Genomic DNA, 17,249 nt, shown 5'->3' with positions numbered 1-17,249 from the left:
AATTGAATAAAGTTGAGATTTCACTATAAAACAAATTGACAATATAGAAATTAGCTCAATTACTTATAAAGAAATGTAAAATTCTTTTTTTTTTTCCTATGTAGAATTTATACTCTGATAAGTAATACTAACGCCATCTCCAATAGAGAGGGCTAAGTGTCCAAAAGCCAAAAAATGGCTTAATTTGTCCAAAACTCATCTCCAACAAATGACATGGCTATAATTCTATGGAACCCACCAGACCGTTATTTGGCCAAACGGGCATCAAGCTGGACAAATGTAGCCCCTTTCTAAGCCCTTTTTTTGGGGCTAGCTCCTCAATTGCAATAATTAATTCAAATTCAACGCCAAAATTTGAAAACATATAGTTTAATTAAATTAACCAATAAATTTAAAATATAAACTTAAAAATAATAAATTATTGAGGCGCTATGTTTAGCATCTTGGTTGGAGATTGTATATGAATATGGCCTGACATCTATTTATTTAAAAATAATTTTTTATAAGCTATAATTCTTAGCGGAATTATGTTTAGTCTTTTTTATTAGAGATAACATAATTGGCCCAGATCGGGTTAAAATCTCTAAAAACGCCCAAAAACTTTGGGAAATGGTACCATCACACTGGGCATGGGCCTTGAAATGGGGGACATTCGCAACGTAAGGCCTTAGGTGAATTGATAAACAGTGTATCAAGTGGAAAGCCCTATTTGAAACCCACCGCCCCAAACCTATATATTAACCCAAAACAGCGTTTCGCAAAATCCCAGATTGTCCAGCTTCAAACCTCACCAAACGGAAAGGCACAAAGAATATAAAATCGAATCGGGGGGAGAGAGAGAGAGAGAGAGAGAGAGAGAGAGAAAGAAAGCCATGGCTACTTTCGACGAAGCCCCGTCGGCTAAGAGATGGCTTCCTCTCGAAGCTAACCCTGATGTTATGAACCAGGTACTTCAAACAATCGCCTTCCCTTTCAAGCAAAAATTAAATTAATCGTAATTATTTTTGTATTTTCTAGATTATCCTCTGTTTGTTTCTCGAGAAAACGTCGGAAAAGAAAATAAAATAGTTTAATTTTTTCTTGGGAGCAAAACGGAGAGCTAGGGTTTGGTGCGAATTTGATGTGGAAGATGGAGCCTTTTGATTCTTCTGGAATTAGGGTTCTAGTTTGTGATTAACAGGTGGCAAAGAGATGATCAAGTATGCTGAAGACGTATCGGTTTCCTTTGTACCAAAAATTTTAGCGAGGGAGACCCAGTTGGTGAATATTAAGTAAACATTTGCTTTTGATAGAAAGCTAAACGGGAATTTGGTATTCGAAATTAAAATGTAATACAACAACAACAACAATGCCTTATCCCACTCAGTGGGGTCGGCGAAATTAAAAGGTAACGAGTAGCGAAAATCATTTGCACTGAAGAAAAGTGGAAAAGTGTCTGGACTATTCTATCAGCTGTTAAATGATCAAATTCAGCAAATAATACAACCTCCTAAATAAAGAACAGAAGTTGGAAAATACTATTCTTCGTCGTTTTAATTACATGTACTCTCGTTTGTGTGTTATGTTGCAGATTAGATTTATAATTTTTTGTAAAGTGATATATTCAGGAAGAGCACCATTTGCACCATTGTACTTTACAATGGTTTACCTCATTGTGCAAAATACCAAAATCAAATGTAAGAAATATATTTGGTCATTGCAGTTCCTTTGGGGCCTGGGTCTTCAAGAGGATGAGGCAGAATGCTTTGATGTTTACGGGTTGGATGGAGAACTCTTAGAAATGGTTCCGAAGCCTGTACTTGCTGTCCTGTTTCTTTATCCTCTAACCGCAAAGGTTTTGTCTCTTTCCTTGAAGTACAAGTTCATAATTCTAAACTTTATGGTTGGTGTGCAACTTAAGCTCTCGGCATCTGTCTTTCTTGAACAATATTAAATCTAGTTGTCTCTTGATTTGAGGGATGTTTCTATACTTTTCAGACTGAAGAAGAGAGAATGATGCAGGCAAATGAAAAACAGGTGAGTGATAGGAAATTTGATTGGATGCTCTCTATAAAATGAAAACCTTGTATTCTTGCGCGGGTTGTTGGACCTGTGATCTCTCTCTGCATATATGTGGATGGTGCGTATCTGCATATTCATGCGATGATAGTAACTATTGAGAGATCAGTTGTGTATTGAAATTTATGTTCAGATTCAACTATGTTTTATGTTTTCTTATCATGCTCACTTATTTTCGATTGTGTTAATTCGTTTTACTGACTTCTTGCGTACTTGGTTTGCTTTGTGTTTCCAATGATTTACTGATCAAAAGAGAATTTTGTATTGAAATACATTCTGTCTTGATTTGAAGTAGTATGATTTAAGTAGATGTTTTGCAATGCATATCCCGGCTGTAGGAACCCAAGGGTAGTGTTTATTTTATGAAACAAACTGTGGGCAATGCTTGTGGAACTATTGGGCTTCTTCATGCTGTTGGAAATATCACGTCAGAGATCAAACTTGGTAAGTTCTATACTGTTTTCCTGTTATGGGTAAGTTCTGATTAGATTTATTCATGGAAGCTATGCGTTCTCCGTCCTTTGGCTTTCTTTTTTCTCGTATTCCTGTTTCTCTTACCTAACAACATTTGGATCACCCTGCTTTTCGAAAATGCAAAACGGTTCATCAATATAATTAAAAACCTAAGAGTGTTTAGTCTAATGGTCAGGCCCTTGGTTTGCTACCAAGAGGTCTGGGGTTCGACACCTCTCAAGGTACCCACCTAGCAATTGCTGGAGTTTCTAGCTCCCTAAATGTTGTGGGGTCAGGCAGGGGGCCTAGTGATTAGTCGGGTCAAAGATCCGGAGACACTAGTTTCAAAAAAAAAAAAAAAAAAAAAAAAAAAAAAAAAAAAATATATATAATTAAAAAGATAATTAATAATATAGAATACCTGGGGAAAGTAGCATACCATTGGAAATGAGCTTCTTGGTAATTATCACCCAGGTGTGTGCCATTCTAGTTTCTAACTAGGACAGTACATGTTTGTGGACCACCTAGCTGTGGAAATTAGGGATATAGAATCCCGAAACCAGAGAGTTCTAGATACCAAAATTGTTCCCTTAAGTAATTCCTGTGGAGGAATGAGCTTGATTTTTGTTAAGTATGCAACCTTGGAAAACATGCTTCCCCGTTGAAGCCAAAATTAATGAATTAATTTCTTTCTGGACGATTGCTTACTATTTCTTTTTAAATTTTAATCACAGTTCTTTTTTCCATGTTATCCCCTTTTTCTTTTCAGTTGAGGATTCATTCTTGGATAGGTTTTTCAAAAAAACTGCAAGCATGGATCCATTGCAGGTTCTATTTTCCTTTCCCTCATTATTTTGTTCTTTCAGTTTGACCAATAGAGCCATATTATTCTTCTTGCCTCTTATTGTCATCTATTTTTCATACAAATGTAGCGTGCAGCATTCCTTGAAAGTGACACAGAAATGGAAGTTGCTCATTCAGTAGCAGCTCATGGTGGCGATACAGAGGTGATATATTTTAAGTAGCATAGAATATTATATAAAGTACCAAGCTCTCCACTTTTCTTTTCTTCTGTTTGGTTCAGATGGTTTGTACTTCTCATGTCTAACCCTGTTTCTTTGCAGGCATCCGACAATGTGGACACTCACTTTATTTGCTTTGCATGCGTGGACGGTAATGCTTTTTCTATATCTGTTTATTAATGACTTAATTGATCAGAGATGGTTCTTGAAGAGTTTTTTTACCCTACTGTATGATTTGTGATTTCAATATCATCTTTTAATATGTAGGGGAGCTTTATGAGCTTGATGGGAGGAAGTCAGGTCCAATCTCTCACGGTCTGTCTTCACCTGATAGTTTATTGCAGGTATTTAAGATGCCACTGTGCTCTCTGAGAATTAGAGGAAGAACACACAATCAATGCCTAAACATATAAAAAGTTTTAACTGTCCATTTAGTAAACTTTCCTTTTTTTGGTCAAGTAAAGAGAGGGAAGTGGCATAATATCCTAAGATTATAAATGGATGAAGTTTTGAGGGAGAGAAGAAATTATAATTGAAACTGTTTTGAACTGATTTAAAAGTTAATGCGTCTGTTTTGGAAAATTCGATCATAACAGTTTAATTAGTTATTCTCATGTGTTTAGTTTGGCTCATTTCAAGTGGGAACGTGTTGGCCTTCTACCCGAGTCTTTGTGTACAGTTTGCAGCCCTTCATCACCCATTTTGATAAGTTTTTTATTGCATAACAGGATGCAGCTAAAGTCATACAGGGCATGATCCAGAAAAATCCCGACTCCCTCAACTTCAATGTGATTGCAATTTCAAAGAAATCCGGTGGGTTTTCTTAAGTTGGAATGCATCCATGTCCTTCAAAAGTGGTCAAAAGTTTAATGCAGTGGTAGCACTTGATGTACGCATCTTTACACTGAACAGATTTTGTTTTTCCTGGTTAACATGTGTGCTAGCATCTATAGCATAAGCTTACTCAACTGCATTAAACTGGCTGTGAAATTCTGACTATAGCCTTGGTGTGTACCGATCACGCCTGTTGGGCATAGAATAGAGTTCCGTGTTTTCATAAGGGAAGTGTTATTGACATTCCAAAAATCTCATTTTACACTCCTCACAAGTGTATTTTTCTTTTCAAATATAGAAGGTTTGGAGTGTAGAATGAGATTTTTGGAGTGGCAATAACAATTCCTTTTCTTAATCATGCAGTGTTAATGATCTCGGGAAACCAAAACCAAAACCAAACTCATTTCCAACTTCTAGTTCCCTAGAGTGTCAAATGAGTATGATTGTACGGCGTGAAATGTGTCTATTGCATTGGTGTGACAGCATGCTAGATAATTAGATTTTATGGTCATTTGCACGGCGTGCTCAGAATATTTCGAAGAGAATGCATAGAAACCGAGCCTCAGGGATTGGTATGGAACTAAAGTAAGAGCTCAGAGTGAACAACTATTACACACTAGTTCTTTCTTGGCCGTTGCAACCAATTGTCATATTTTAGTCTTCGTTTGATGTCCATCATCATGTGTACTGTGTATCATTTCGGATGCTGCCTGGACTGCTCTGCTCGTTGGTTCTTGATGTTCCTAACATTGCATGCCAACGTTGAAGCCAGCCGGTCCAAGTTTGTCAGCGCCAACTGGGTGCTGTCCTGTCACATAATTGTAAGCCCAGTAAAATACCACCATCGCGGTTGCCCCAAGCCCTCCGGACATAACAAGGCCGGTAGTCAGCAGAAGCATTGCAACTGCTGCTGGTACCAACACCTTGCTGAAGATCACCAGCAATGGTGGTGCTGCCAGCAAAGCAATAACAACCGCCGTGAGTGTCAAACCATTGAGGACGGAGAGAGACCGGAAAAGGTTATTGCAGTTGAGGTCTTGGCTAATTGATAAGAGAGGGTTTTGTGGATTTTGAACCATTTATGTGCGTGTCAAATTATGATTTGTTTTCAAAGGGCCATCTGAAGCGGCCTTTGAAGGGACTTACACAAGGAGTTTAGGCATTATTCATGATCCTTTGAAGGGACTTGCACAAGGAGTTTAGGCATTATTCATGATCTTAGACCCAACACGACGTGATGAGGAAATAATCAATTAAACCCCATGATTTAGAACTTCATTCCCACGAGCCAATTACACCAAAAGTTTTCATGATAAACTCCTATTCCAGCATTTAACAAAACCAAAGTTTATACGCTTTCGGCAGGAATTTCATGATCAAGGTCTTTCTTTTTTATGGGGAATTTTCTTCAAGACGTGGAACTTGATTTCGTCGTTCAGAAACAATTCCATAGCTTCCCAACCGTCAGCTTCATCTAAATCTGGAACTGCAGTCACTTCAGAATATACGTCATCAACAGTCGGTCATTTTTTAGTTAAAAGATTGCATCAACTTGGTAAGAGCGTTAGCCAACCTCACAATTTCAGTAGCAAGGATATCATCTGCTTCGCTTTCATCATCCTCTTCACTGCCATCATCTACTTCCCTTCCATCATCTTCTTCGCTTTCATCTTCCTCTTCCATTTCTTCTCTTCCTCTTCGCTTCCATCATCATCACTTTCATCATCTTCTTGACGTTGATACCAAACCACTATTGCAGCTAACAGAGCAACGATCTAAAACAAGTCTACTCACAAAAAGTATACGACGACATCAGTTTCTCCATCCATTCAACTTTAAATTCTTAAGCAATGTAACATTACTGACACGACGAAGAGTCTAGTCCATTTTCAGATTCACAAAAGGCATACATAATTTGACTATTATTCATGTGCCGGCAGACTTAGGATCGTTTTGCAGTTTCCGGCTTTGTTTCATTCGCGTTTTCTTCATGCCTACTTTAAGTGCTGCAATCAAATGTAGAATTTAACACCTACTGGAGTAACAAAAGCATCACCCGAATGTCCAGATTAAATCAAAACTCCTTCAAATTTAGTTTACATAAGCCATGAGACCTTATGCTTTATACAAAATTTATGTAGTTTAGTGTACTTGAACCTCAATCATAAAATATTACTAAGACTATTTTGACAAATCAATATTCTAAACTACTCTAGTCTACATAATACTTTAATCTATGGGAGGAGAATTCGAACTTGGGTGCAAGGGTGCGCACACTGCCTTGACCAACTGGTCTAACCGACATTTGCAAGATTTTATTTTTCAATGAAAGGATGATAATGGATTAAGCGAGTCGAACTATAGATAAGTTTGGTTGTCGGACTATAACAATAGCCTTACTTTCTAAACCCACACAAGGCGGTTAGAAAGAATGAAGAGTTTTTCGTTTAGGAAGTTTTAGGGTTTAGGAGTCTTGCGATTGTAGTCGAGGAAGGAACTCATCTCAGCCTTTGGGTTCTATAGCCTGAAGACAAGGCTGCTAGTTTCTTCGAAGTTCATGAATCGTTGGCGCCGGGTTCGGTCTTAGTAATTATATTTGTGCAAATATAAGTACACAGAACTAGTATTAGATTGTACAGACACAAAAACTCAAAAGAGATAAGTGTTTTGATTGTAAATGTGGTTTGATCGTCTGAATGCCAAACTCTAAAATGTACTTGCGAATATCCAATCATAAAATAAACTCAGCTTTCAATGTGATGAGCCTGATAACACATCACTTCGCCGAGAAAGCTGATGAGATGACCTATTCCAAGAAGGACACGGAAATCCTTGTTGACTGAGACTTGGATAGATAATCAGTCGATCTCGAAGTAGTGCTGTTTATCCACACTGAATGTGCTTCTTGGTCGGCTAATTCTATGGCTTTTGTGCTGTTTTTCCAAATGGAAGATGTCGCCGGTTGCCTCCATAGTACTGTTTATCCAAACTGAAGAAGTTTTGGTGGGAGAAAAGAAAATAAAAATCTCAACGTGTTTGAGAAGTTTGTGGGCAGTTGTGTATTGAATTGGAGAGGGTTAGAATGATGCACTCCCTTCTCTATTTATGGCAGCAATTTCCTTAATAACCAAGTTAGAATTTTACTCGGACTAGAATTCCTCATCCTAATCTGATTAGGTTTCGACCAATCTTAACTCCCATAGGATTTTGAATCAAGCTCTTTAATCACTCAGATTTAAGTCTTGATTCTCGGCATATTTTATGATTCGAAGCATCCTTAACTTCTAAAGAATCCTTATTACACTAGGATTCGACCACTTCACCCTTATCCAGGCAAAACCATCTTCTGATAAGATTCGGCCGAACTCTTATAGACTTGGCCCATAGCAAAGAACATTCCCGATATTCCTTATTGGATCAAGAATAGTTCTAGGCTCAGCCCAAAGTATTATTTTGGGCCAAATACTTTGGGCCCAAACAACAATAAAACTAAAATTTATCAACAAACGCATATCCAATAATCAAACCTATTATCACCGAATCTTTATCCTCCGTTCATTCTAGCTAAAACTCTAAGACGTTCTCATAGAGAAAGACAAGCTCTTTTTGAAAGATGAAGATGATGATTTTGAAGTTTTGAATCCTCCAACTAAGGTATGAATCGATTTATGCAATTTTTTTTCCGTTTGATTTGACAATCAACCCCTTTTTTCAAAGCATAATTACTAGCAAAAACATATGTAAGATTTAAAATTTTAAAGTCTAGCTACTTGTGTGAATATCATGCTTTCTTTTCGTTTCATTCGTGAAGGGTGGAGGCTATACTTTGCTTGTAGTTATGATGGCAGTGCATAGCAGCAATATAGCGACTGTCCTTGAATTTGAAGGTGTTGAGTTCTTTCTATCTAGTGAAAGAAATGCATGTACATTGTCTCCAAAAGATTCCGCGTCTTCCTTTTGTTTCATTCTGTCATAATTTATTTCAGTTGTTAGATGTTGAAGATGTTTTAATTTCATGAAAATATTGGAACGTGATTTTCAAGTAGGTTTGTAGCATAGAAAAACATGCCTTCAATTTCAGAGGTGAACTTTTTATCTTGATAATGATAATTAAAACATAATCTTGTTTTAATTACGAGATTATTAGGTACCCTTATCCTCATGTAATGGGAAGATGGTGTGCCTCTACTTCTCTGCAAATTCGTGTGGGCCTTGTAGGGCTCTTACCTCTCAGATGGTGAGAGTTTATGAAATGCTTTGAGTGGAAGGCAAAGAGTTTCAGATAATTTTTGTCTCCTCCGACTGTGATGAGGAAAAATTCAATGAACACTTCCAAATGCATAAACGTCGAAACGTCTCTTCATAATGATTGTGCCTTAAAGTTCGTCATTACACACAATTATGCAACCTCGATTTGCATGCTTTTTGGCCCATTCAACTAGATTTTTGGAATGATTGCAAAACATTTATGCATTTACCCCACAACTTTTGAATCTGAGACCATCGATCTTCTTTCCTAATTGCCTATAAATACTAGTTCCTGCCTTATTCTAATTTTACACTCTCAAGAAATCCTAGAAGTCTTGCCATCTTGCTGTCAATTTTTTTGAAACCCAGAAAACCTCAAAACCCTTGCTCTAATGGCTATCAACACTTTCATTACCAAGGTTGCAGAAGAATGCGACAAATGTCGCGACTTCATAGATCATAATGCCATCAAATCTCTCCGTTTTGAAGATGAAACAGTCCTTTCCCACCAAGCTCTGGGACCTTTATTGAAGGACAACATCCTAGAACCCATTAATGAGATGTTGAAGAAGCACTGTTTAAACCTTATTTTCCAAGGCCATGATTGGTAAAAATGGAATTTGGCTAAACCCCAAGGATCATGGTCATCTACTCCCGTGGCTTGGGTTGCTTGGGTAAACCGAATAGAACCTCATTTCGGCACTACCTGGAAGGAACTTGATATCTTTGATGCCATCAAACTCTCAACAATTGAGATCATCATGGACCAAGAACTCTTGATGGCCGCTCTAATTTTCTGGTGTACGACTACCAACAACATGATACTTCCTCTTGGCCCTATAGGGGTGACCGTATTAGATGTACACCTCCCTAAGTGGCCTTCCAATTGATACCGTCCTTTCTAAGTATCAATTCGACCTGGACTTGAAAATGGTCTTTGAGGAACGAACTTACGAGGTTCTAAAGAAAAAAAGATTAAGAAGTGTCAAAGGATGAGGCAAGCAAACTTCACAAAAACTTCTTTAACTATAACACGCTCATCACTTACTTTGCTGGTCAAGACAAAGATGGCCTCAAGAAAGGAGAACATGAAGCCTTCTTATTTTATTGGTACAATAAGTTCATCTTTTGTACAAAGTCAAACAAGTACCTTATTAAGAACATGCCAGTGGCCGAGGCTCTGGCTAGTGCTCATCACTTGGTGTTCAGCCTTGCCATTCTTACCAATCTCACACGATGCCTTGCCGAAGCCACAGTCGAGAAAATCGACCTACACCAGAAGAAACCATTATGGGTCTTCCAACTCTGGTTATAGGTTTAGTTTACAACCTTAAGGCCAAAATGTCTTGGCTTTGATTCTTTTGAAGCCATGGACCTCTTCTTGGCCCCTCGACCATCCCTAACCTACTCGGTCGAAGAAATATTCACATACTTCTTCGGCCTAGACGACTTTCTTAACGACAAAATTCTGATATGCCGTCAAAGAAATTATCCCTTCTTCATCCATCTCCCAACATCAGTTTGGAAAGAAACTAAAGACACAACTTTTCGGCAAAACTAAGGATCATTTTTGCTGGCTCGTGACCTTCCGTTTGGTTGCAACGCGCGTGGAGCTAACTAGGAAGTATACCATCCACACTTCTTAGCTCGGCAACTTGGTTATCTACAGGGTTGTCCCTTGCCTTTACTCACTTCTCACTCTCTTCTGAAAACGACTTTTCGGCTCCTTAAAAAAGGAATGTAACGAAGCAGAGAAAGAATTTGAAGAATGGTGCACCAGATTCTGTCTTCGACCATATTCTCTTGGGACTCATGATACCCGTACCTTCGTTGACTGGTGGACCGTTTATATTAAGGATTTTTTGGCACACCGGTCGAGGTGGCTCAAGGTATTTATCAATTTTTACATATTTTAATGCATTCAATTGATTGTCTTCGCCGTTAATTTCTCTTCAGTTTATCTAGCTGTTCATTCGATCAAACGTTCTGAAGTAGTGGTGATGGTCGCGACGAAGAAAAAACTTGCCCCACCTCTAAAAAAGGTAGTTGCAATTTCGGTTGCTACCTCCATGCATGCCTTGGTCTTTCCAATCTTGGTATGCAACACCATTGTGCCCCCAGCAAAGATGAAAAACCTCATCCTCATTCATTAAATACTTCAAACCCAGTAGCCAAACGCCAGAAATGGATGAAGGAGAATGAGTGAGTACTCCTGAAGTCACTTGTCCTGCTGCTGTTGTGGTATAAATGAAAACGCTCCCAGATCCCTCGGCTTTAATTGCTGGCCAAACGATCACTGTACAACCAATGGCATAACCTACCGTCTTGGTTGAATAACTGACTTAAAACCCGATGGCCGAGGAACTTGCAATTCAGCCCTTGGCCAACCCTTAAATTGACATAGCCATTGTCGACTCAGAGCTAAACACTATTCCGGACGAGGCGATGGCCAATTTGGCCCTAATGGCTCCTCCATCTAATCCAAAGACTACTGTTGTGCCGTTTATTCTAGGCGAATATGGAGATATTTTAACACTTTACATATACTCCTAAAAAACCTGAATCTAATCCTGTTAAGCATTTCTTTGTAATCAAGAATATGTTGACGAGCCGATTCCCTTATGAGGCGCCCTCAAACACCTGAGTAGCCAAGTGCAGCTTCCTTGCCTTTGGACAAAGGCAAAAGGCCATTGTATCTTTAATGATTGGTCTCAACCAAGATGTGACTCTTCCTTTGGTTGACGCAACTGGTATTGCTGCTTCCGAGGTGGCTGTTGAAAGACCAGTGGTCGAGCCAGCAGTTTCTGCAGGGCATGAAACGACTACAGAGACGTCGTTTCATCCTCAGGATCAAGACCTCATATCCCTACTCAAGATGTTACTTATGCCTTTGTGAGTTTTTCTTGACCTTGATTTTGACCATTTATTCTAGAATTCTAAAACAAAACATTAAATGTCAGATGCCTAGTCGTTCATTCCACCGAAAATTTTATGCGCCGAAGGGCGTTGTCTATATTTCATGGCCGCCCACTTGGCCATCAAACATAGATAACTTTCATCGGCCATATGAATTGCATGGCTGTGTTAAACATTAGGCTCGACCATTAAGTTCTCTAGGTTCCACTAATAGCCTAGAAGATATGGCTGAAGACTCTTCTCGACAGGTTTAAAACACTTTTCTGTTGTCCTTTCTTTTTTGATTTGCTCATCTAATATTTCTTTTTGTGCAGCCTTCAAGGGAAGTTGAGCTTGATGCCTATCTTGCTAGTACATTTGGCCCTTATGTTGCCCTAACCGAGTCCAATGCTCTGACTAAACTTCAAGAAACTATCTCCTTCTCGGCTTTGCAAGCTCTTCAAAAAAAGCCTCGGCTCTGTAGGAGAATGTTTGAACCCTTGCAGTTGATGGTCTGGTAAGTAATCAAAGCATTGTTCACCTGACGGTCGTTTTGAAGCGAACTCGGCTATATTTTGATATTTTCGAGAAAGCTCTAAAAACTGACGAAGATCTCAAAGCTGCGGTGGGCGCTCAAAAAGCTATTTTACTGGAACTCGAGGCGATGAAAGCGAAGAAAGAGAAAATGGTAGATCTCGACTATCAAATTGTCAAATTTTAATCCCAAAGGTCTGCCATTGCCTCTGAGCTTGAGAGAGACTTCGAGGCAAACAAACCTCGTTTGGCAGAGTACATGGCCATTGCGAAGCGGATACAAACGCTGAAGGCTGACAATAAGACTCGGCAAGTCGAGATCATTATGGGCGAAGTAAAGTGGCTGGAGTTAAAAGCTACACTTTAAGCCTTTATTCCTTAGACCCCATAAATTATGTTCTTGGTGTCGACCTGTGAGCCATTCGATTTTCGTATGTATCTTTTGTAGTACCAATGAATATTAATGAAAAATCTTTACTATTGCATTTCCCAAGTAACTAGATAATATTTCTTTAAAAACTTCCCATTAATCGGTAACTTGTGTACCAAACTAGTGTGATCTTTAAGATGGTATGCCCCCTTGCAGAGGACCTTATGAACGATAAACGGTCATTCCCAATTCGGCGACCATTTCCTAAATTTGGGGTCCTTGATCCCGACTAGAAACACTGTTTGCCAAACCGAGTTACCTTCGCTGAAAGTCTTTTGCTTTACTCGTTAATTATAAGCTCCCTTAGTGATCTTTTTATGTGCCAATAACAGATTATAGGCATAAAGTCGAGCCTCCTCTAGATCTGTCTCATTGCTTGACTATATTCGACGGTGAATAAACTATTTTGCTCTATAATTCGTAATGAGTTTATACTCAGCTCAACCGGTAAAATTACATTGTGCCCATAGGTCAAAGTATATGAAGTTGTTCCTGTTGCCGATTGAAGTGAAGTTCTATATGCCCATAATGTCTCATTTAACTTTAAATGCTACATGCCAAGCCTTTCCTTTATCATTTTTTTGAATACCGATCAAAACTTTGTTACTCGCTTTGGCCTACCCATTCGCCTGTGGGTAATACATCGTGGACTGTTCGAGCTGAATTTTCAAATTCGTTGTGTAATCTCTGCATCTATTGGCTGTGAAGATCGTGTTGTTATCCGTGATAATCATTTATGGAATGCCGAATCTTGTTACAATATTCTCTTCTATGAAATCACAAACTTCTTTAGACATTAACTCGGCATATGAAATCACAAAAATATCAGTGTCACCGAAGCAATCAATGCATTTTCAAGCCAGATTGATGGGCACCGCATATTCCTTGAACTTTAGCGATCACTTGATTGGCTTATTCTAGGCCGAGACATAACAACAACAAACCATCCTCGCCTTTTCGGTATAATTCGTTCTGGTATACCACATAATTTGTAGCGTGTACCCTTGTTTTATGGTTGTGTTTGCTACTAAGATTATCGAGATATCGTATGATCGACTTTCTCCAATCATCTGGCAGCGTTTCGACTGTGCAGATACCTACAGGAGCCTCTCATTCAAGTAATGATGGCAAAGACATCACTCGTGTTTGAATTATGTCATTCGGTTTGAGTTTGTTGATTGACCAAGGCCAGGTATAGGCGTCAAATAACTGGTGTGACCCAGCCTACCTTGCCCTCCCAAGAGTTATGCTCTGAAGGTGATTTGAGCCAACTTATCAGCATCGGTATTATGAATTTGAGAGATATGCTTGAATGTGATGCCTACAAACGATTTGGCTAAATAGTTGGCGACCATGTGATACGACGCCAAAGTACAGCTCATGCAACAGAAATTCCCGTTGAGCTAGTTAATCACAAGCTTTGAATTACTGAGGATAAGTAGTCGAGCTGCTTTCAAGTCAGGAAGAATGTTAAGGCCAATAACAAGGGCTTCGTATTCGGCCTGGTTGTTGGTACAGTTGATATCTAACTTTGAGAGAAAAATATCATCTGTAGTGGTCAGGTGATTGGATGACAATGCCGACACAGGCCGAGGTCGTAGTATTAGACTCGTCAAAATACATCGTCCAATAATTGTCACATGTTAACACCATGTTGATTTCTACATTGTTGCCCCCAAATTCGTATGGAAAAGGGTATTGGGCAAGGAAATCGGCCATGGCTTGACTTTTGACGGCTTTTTAGGGAACATACTACAAATTAAATTCAGATGAAGCCATTGTCCATTTTCCAATGCTGCCATTGACTATTGGCCGAGTAAGCATGTAATGAATAACATCGATTTAGGCAATGATGTGATGCATGGGCTTGGATGCGGCAAAGAATAAAGCCAAGCTATAAAGCATGGATACAGATACAAATACGGCAACGACACAGCGATACAAAAAATCTCTAAAAATTAAGATGCAATACGTTGTGGATGCTACAAATAAAAATGTAGATAGCAACAAAAATATACATTTTAAAACATAATTCATCATTCAAATTCAAGTACATTTGAGTTGTTAGAGAAGAAAAGTTCAAAATCTAATCCTCTTTATACAGTAAAAGAAGTGTGAGTCTCGTATTCATGGTTTTAATTAAAGGGAATCTCTTTGTATTCAGCAACTTTCAATCATAGATGTCTCCTATTAATTTTCTCCTCCTCATTACCTTTTTTGAAAGTGTAAATGTATCCTAAAAGCCGGATACGTGTATCCCAAATGTAGGATACGTGTATCCATCATGTCAAATTCGTGTCCATTAATCAGGATACGTGTCGGATGAGTATCTAAGAGTATCAGGCAAGTATCGAATACAAAATACGAGACCAAACAGAAGTATCCATGCATCATAGGAGCTAAGCATAGTTTCTTAACAGCCGAATAATTTATTTCAGCCTAGTTGAGATTTCGTCTAAGGTAAAAGATGGCATGTTCCCGACCGGAGTCGTTATCTTGTGTTCGGAGACAACCAATGGATTCTTCGGCAGTTGAGATATACAACTTGAGAGGCTTACCACACTGAGGCGACATGAGAACATGAGGGCTAGTGAAAGAAACCTTAATTTGTGTAAAGGCATTCTGATGTTCTTCTCGCCATTCCAATCGGTCAGAATCTTTGAGTTTTAGGAGCGTGAAAAAAACTTTCATTTTTCCCGCCGAATTAGAAATAAATTGACGAAGAAAATTGATCTTGCTGAGCAAGGATTGCAACTGTTTCTTTGTCGTTGGGGGTGGAGCATCGATAATTGCACGAGCCTTGTTCTTATCTACCTCGATTCCTCGATGATGCACATGGAAACCCAAAAAAATTCTTGCAAATACACCAAAAACACATTTAGCAGGGTTCATTTTGAGTTTATGTTGGCGTATGCGGATGAAAGTTTGCCGAAGATCCTCTAATTGTGTTCGACGACGTTTGGACTTGACTACGTCATTGTCGATGTATACTTTAACAGTTATGCCAATCAGGTCGTGGAAAATGGTATTCATGGCATGTTGATATGTGGCGTCGGTGTTCTTAAGTTTGAAAGGCATGACGAACCATTCGTAGGTACCTAGTGTCCAAAGGCATCCAAAAGCAGTTTTATAAAATTGGCGTGGTTGTCCATGAAAGATAAAATCTCGTGGTTTGCTTGTAACTGGCGTGGCCGTCCATGAAAGATAAAATCTTGTGGTTTGTTGCGACATCGATTAATAAATCTGAAATCGGCATTGGATATTCATCTTTAGTGGTTGCCAAATTTAAATTACGAAAATTGATGCAGATGCATAAAACACCATTTTTCTTTAAGACTAGGACAATATTTGCCAACCATTCGACGTATCGAGCAGTTCGAATAAAGCCGGCTTTTAAAAGTCGAACAAGTTCGTCTTTTATGACGAGCTGAACTTTGGTCGAGAATCGTCTTAGAGGTTGGTGGAAAGGTTTACATCCAAGTTTGATACACAGTTCGTGTTCAACCAGTGCTCGATCAAGTCCAGGCATCTAATGGTAACTCCAAGCAAGACAGTCTTTAAATTCCTCAAGTAATTTACAAAGTTCATCTTTCATAGGCTAATCAACAAGGAACTAATAAATAAAGGCCGAGGTTCGTTGGCCATTCCAAAATTTGTCTCTTCTAAAGGATATTTGACTTTAGGTCGATTATCTTCGAGCTTGGCTGGTACAGCCCGTATTTTATTGAATGACAACTCTGGGCTGTTATTCCATTCGACGAGGAACTCTATTAACTTCATGCCAAAATTTAATTGCTTGGATATAGTGAGCCAGTGGGCCAGTAGCCGTTCCATCGTAGATAAAACTACGGCCCTTCGTTTGTCTCGTCATGTTGTGTCAGTCATCAGGACAATCTTGATGGCTTTATGGATAGAGATTCTGGTCGGCATTCCTTCTTCATTGAAGCCTTGTAAAATGATATAGCCGACCTGGTCATCGTAATAACAGGCTTGAATCATGTTGGCTTCAAATGGCTGGTTATTGGCTATATGAACTACGACTGATTTATCGTCCCAGAAAATAAGGACATGGTATAATGACGAAGGAATACAGCTAGTCTGGTGGATCCAGTCGCGGTGGAGCAATGCATTGTACTCAGTTTTTTAATCAATTATAAAAAAAAAATGGTCATATGATTTCGACCTGCAACATTTACTTCTAAAGGCATGACTCTTTTAGTCTAAGATTTCGCCAACAAAGCTGCTCATGGTCATGCCGAATGGAATGAATTCATCTTTAGAGCATCTCAGAGCTTTCATTATAGAAACAAACATGATGTTGACTGTTGCCCCACAACCAACAAAGACTTTGGATATCAGATATCCTTTGATATGAGACGTTACGGACAACGGCTTCAAGTGATGAAGGTTGATGGTTGAAAAGTGGGGAAATAGCTCAGTTAAGGCTGCTCAGAGTTTGTCATCCTTGTTAATTGGTTCAGCTTCTTTAATAGCCATGAAGTTGACTTGTATGGTCTTTTTGGCAACTACATCACCATCTAAAAAGCTTGGTTGAGATGTTGTTAGCTGGAATTCTATAGATAGGACATAGACCATGCTAATTTCCATGTTGTCGAGGATCGAGGGCCCCAATGGGTCACGATCTCCATCTTCTGGATTGTTTGGCAGAATATTTTAATCTTTGGTCACACTAACTACGTCATCTTCAACCATAGGCAAAATATGTGCACCTGATGTACCTAGCATGGCCGTTTCATCTTCGGCTTCAGCAACTG

The 17,249-nt window shown here is 38.9% G+C and overlaps 1 protein-coding gene and 1 long non-coding RNA gene across 2 annotated transcripts; both read left to right on the top strand.

Annotated features, from left to right (window-relative positions):
• Positions 1–717: 717 nt before the first annotated feature.
• LOC137710685 (ubiquitin carboxyl-terminal hydrolase 3) lies at positions 718–4,619 on the top strand. Its single transcript, XM_068449784.2, has 9 exons — positions 718–947; positions 1,703–1,834; positions 1,978–2,016; positions 2,397–2,502; positions 3,281–3,339; positions 3,444–3,518; positions 3,636–3,684; positions 3,801–3,877; positions 4,262–4,619. Exons 1-9 carry the CDS (start codon positions 873–875, stop codon positions 4,358–4,360), a joined length of 711 nt encoding a protein of 236 aa, XP_068305885.2. The 5' UTR covers positions 718–872; the 3' UTR covers positions 4,361–4,619.
• A 3,280-nt stretch (positions 4,620–7,899) lies between these two features.
• LOC148696416 (uncharacterized) lies at positions 7,900–8,410 on the top strand. Its single transcript, XR_015963671.1, has 2 exons — positions 7,900–8,021; positions 8,179–8,410. It is a non-coding gene; the product is annotated as an uncharacterized LOC148696416 (long non-coding RNA).
• Positions 8,411–17,249: the final 8,839 nt, after the last annotated feature.

Source organism: Pyrus communis, chromosome 6 (assembly GCF_041283825.1).
Source record: "Pyrus communis isolate YQ-2024b chromosome 6, ASM4128382v1, whole genome shotgun sequence".
NCBI classification, from domain to species: domain Eukaryota; kingdom Viridiplantae; phylum Streptophyta; class Magnoliopsida; order Rosales; family Rosaceae; genus Pyrus; species Pyrus communis.
The sequence above is the reverse complement of the archived record's forward strand: the minus strand, read 5'-3'. Positions and strand labels throughout refer to the sequence as shown.

Excerpts from the sequence above, each read along its gene's own strand:
- LOC137710685 (XM_068449784.2), top strand. The coding sequence starts at position 873 with ATGGCTACTTTCGACGAAGCCCCGTCGGCTAAGAGATGGCTTCCTCTC. Across the intron at positions 948-1,702 it reads ACCCTGATGTTATGAACCAG|TTCCTTTGGGGCCTGGGTCT; the intron begins GTACTTCAAACA and ends TGGTCATTGCAG. Across the intron at positions 3,878-4,261 it reads CACCTGATAGTTTATTGCAG|GATGCAGCTAAAGTCATACA; the intron begins GTATTTAAGATG and ends ATTGCATAACAG.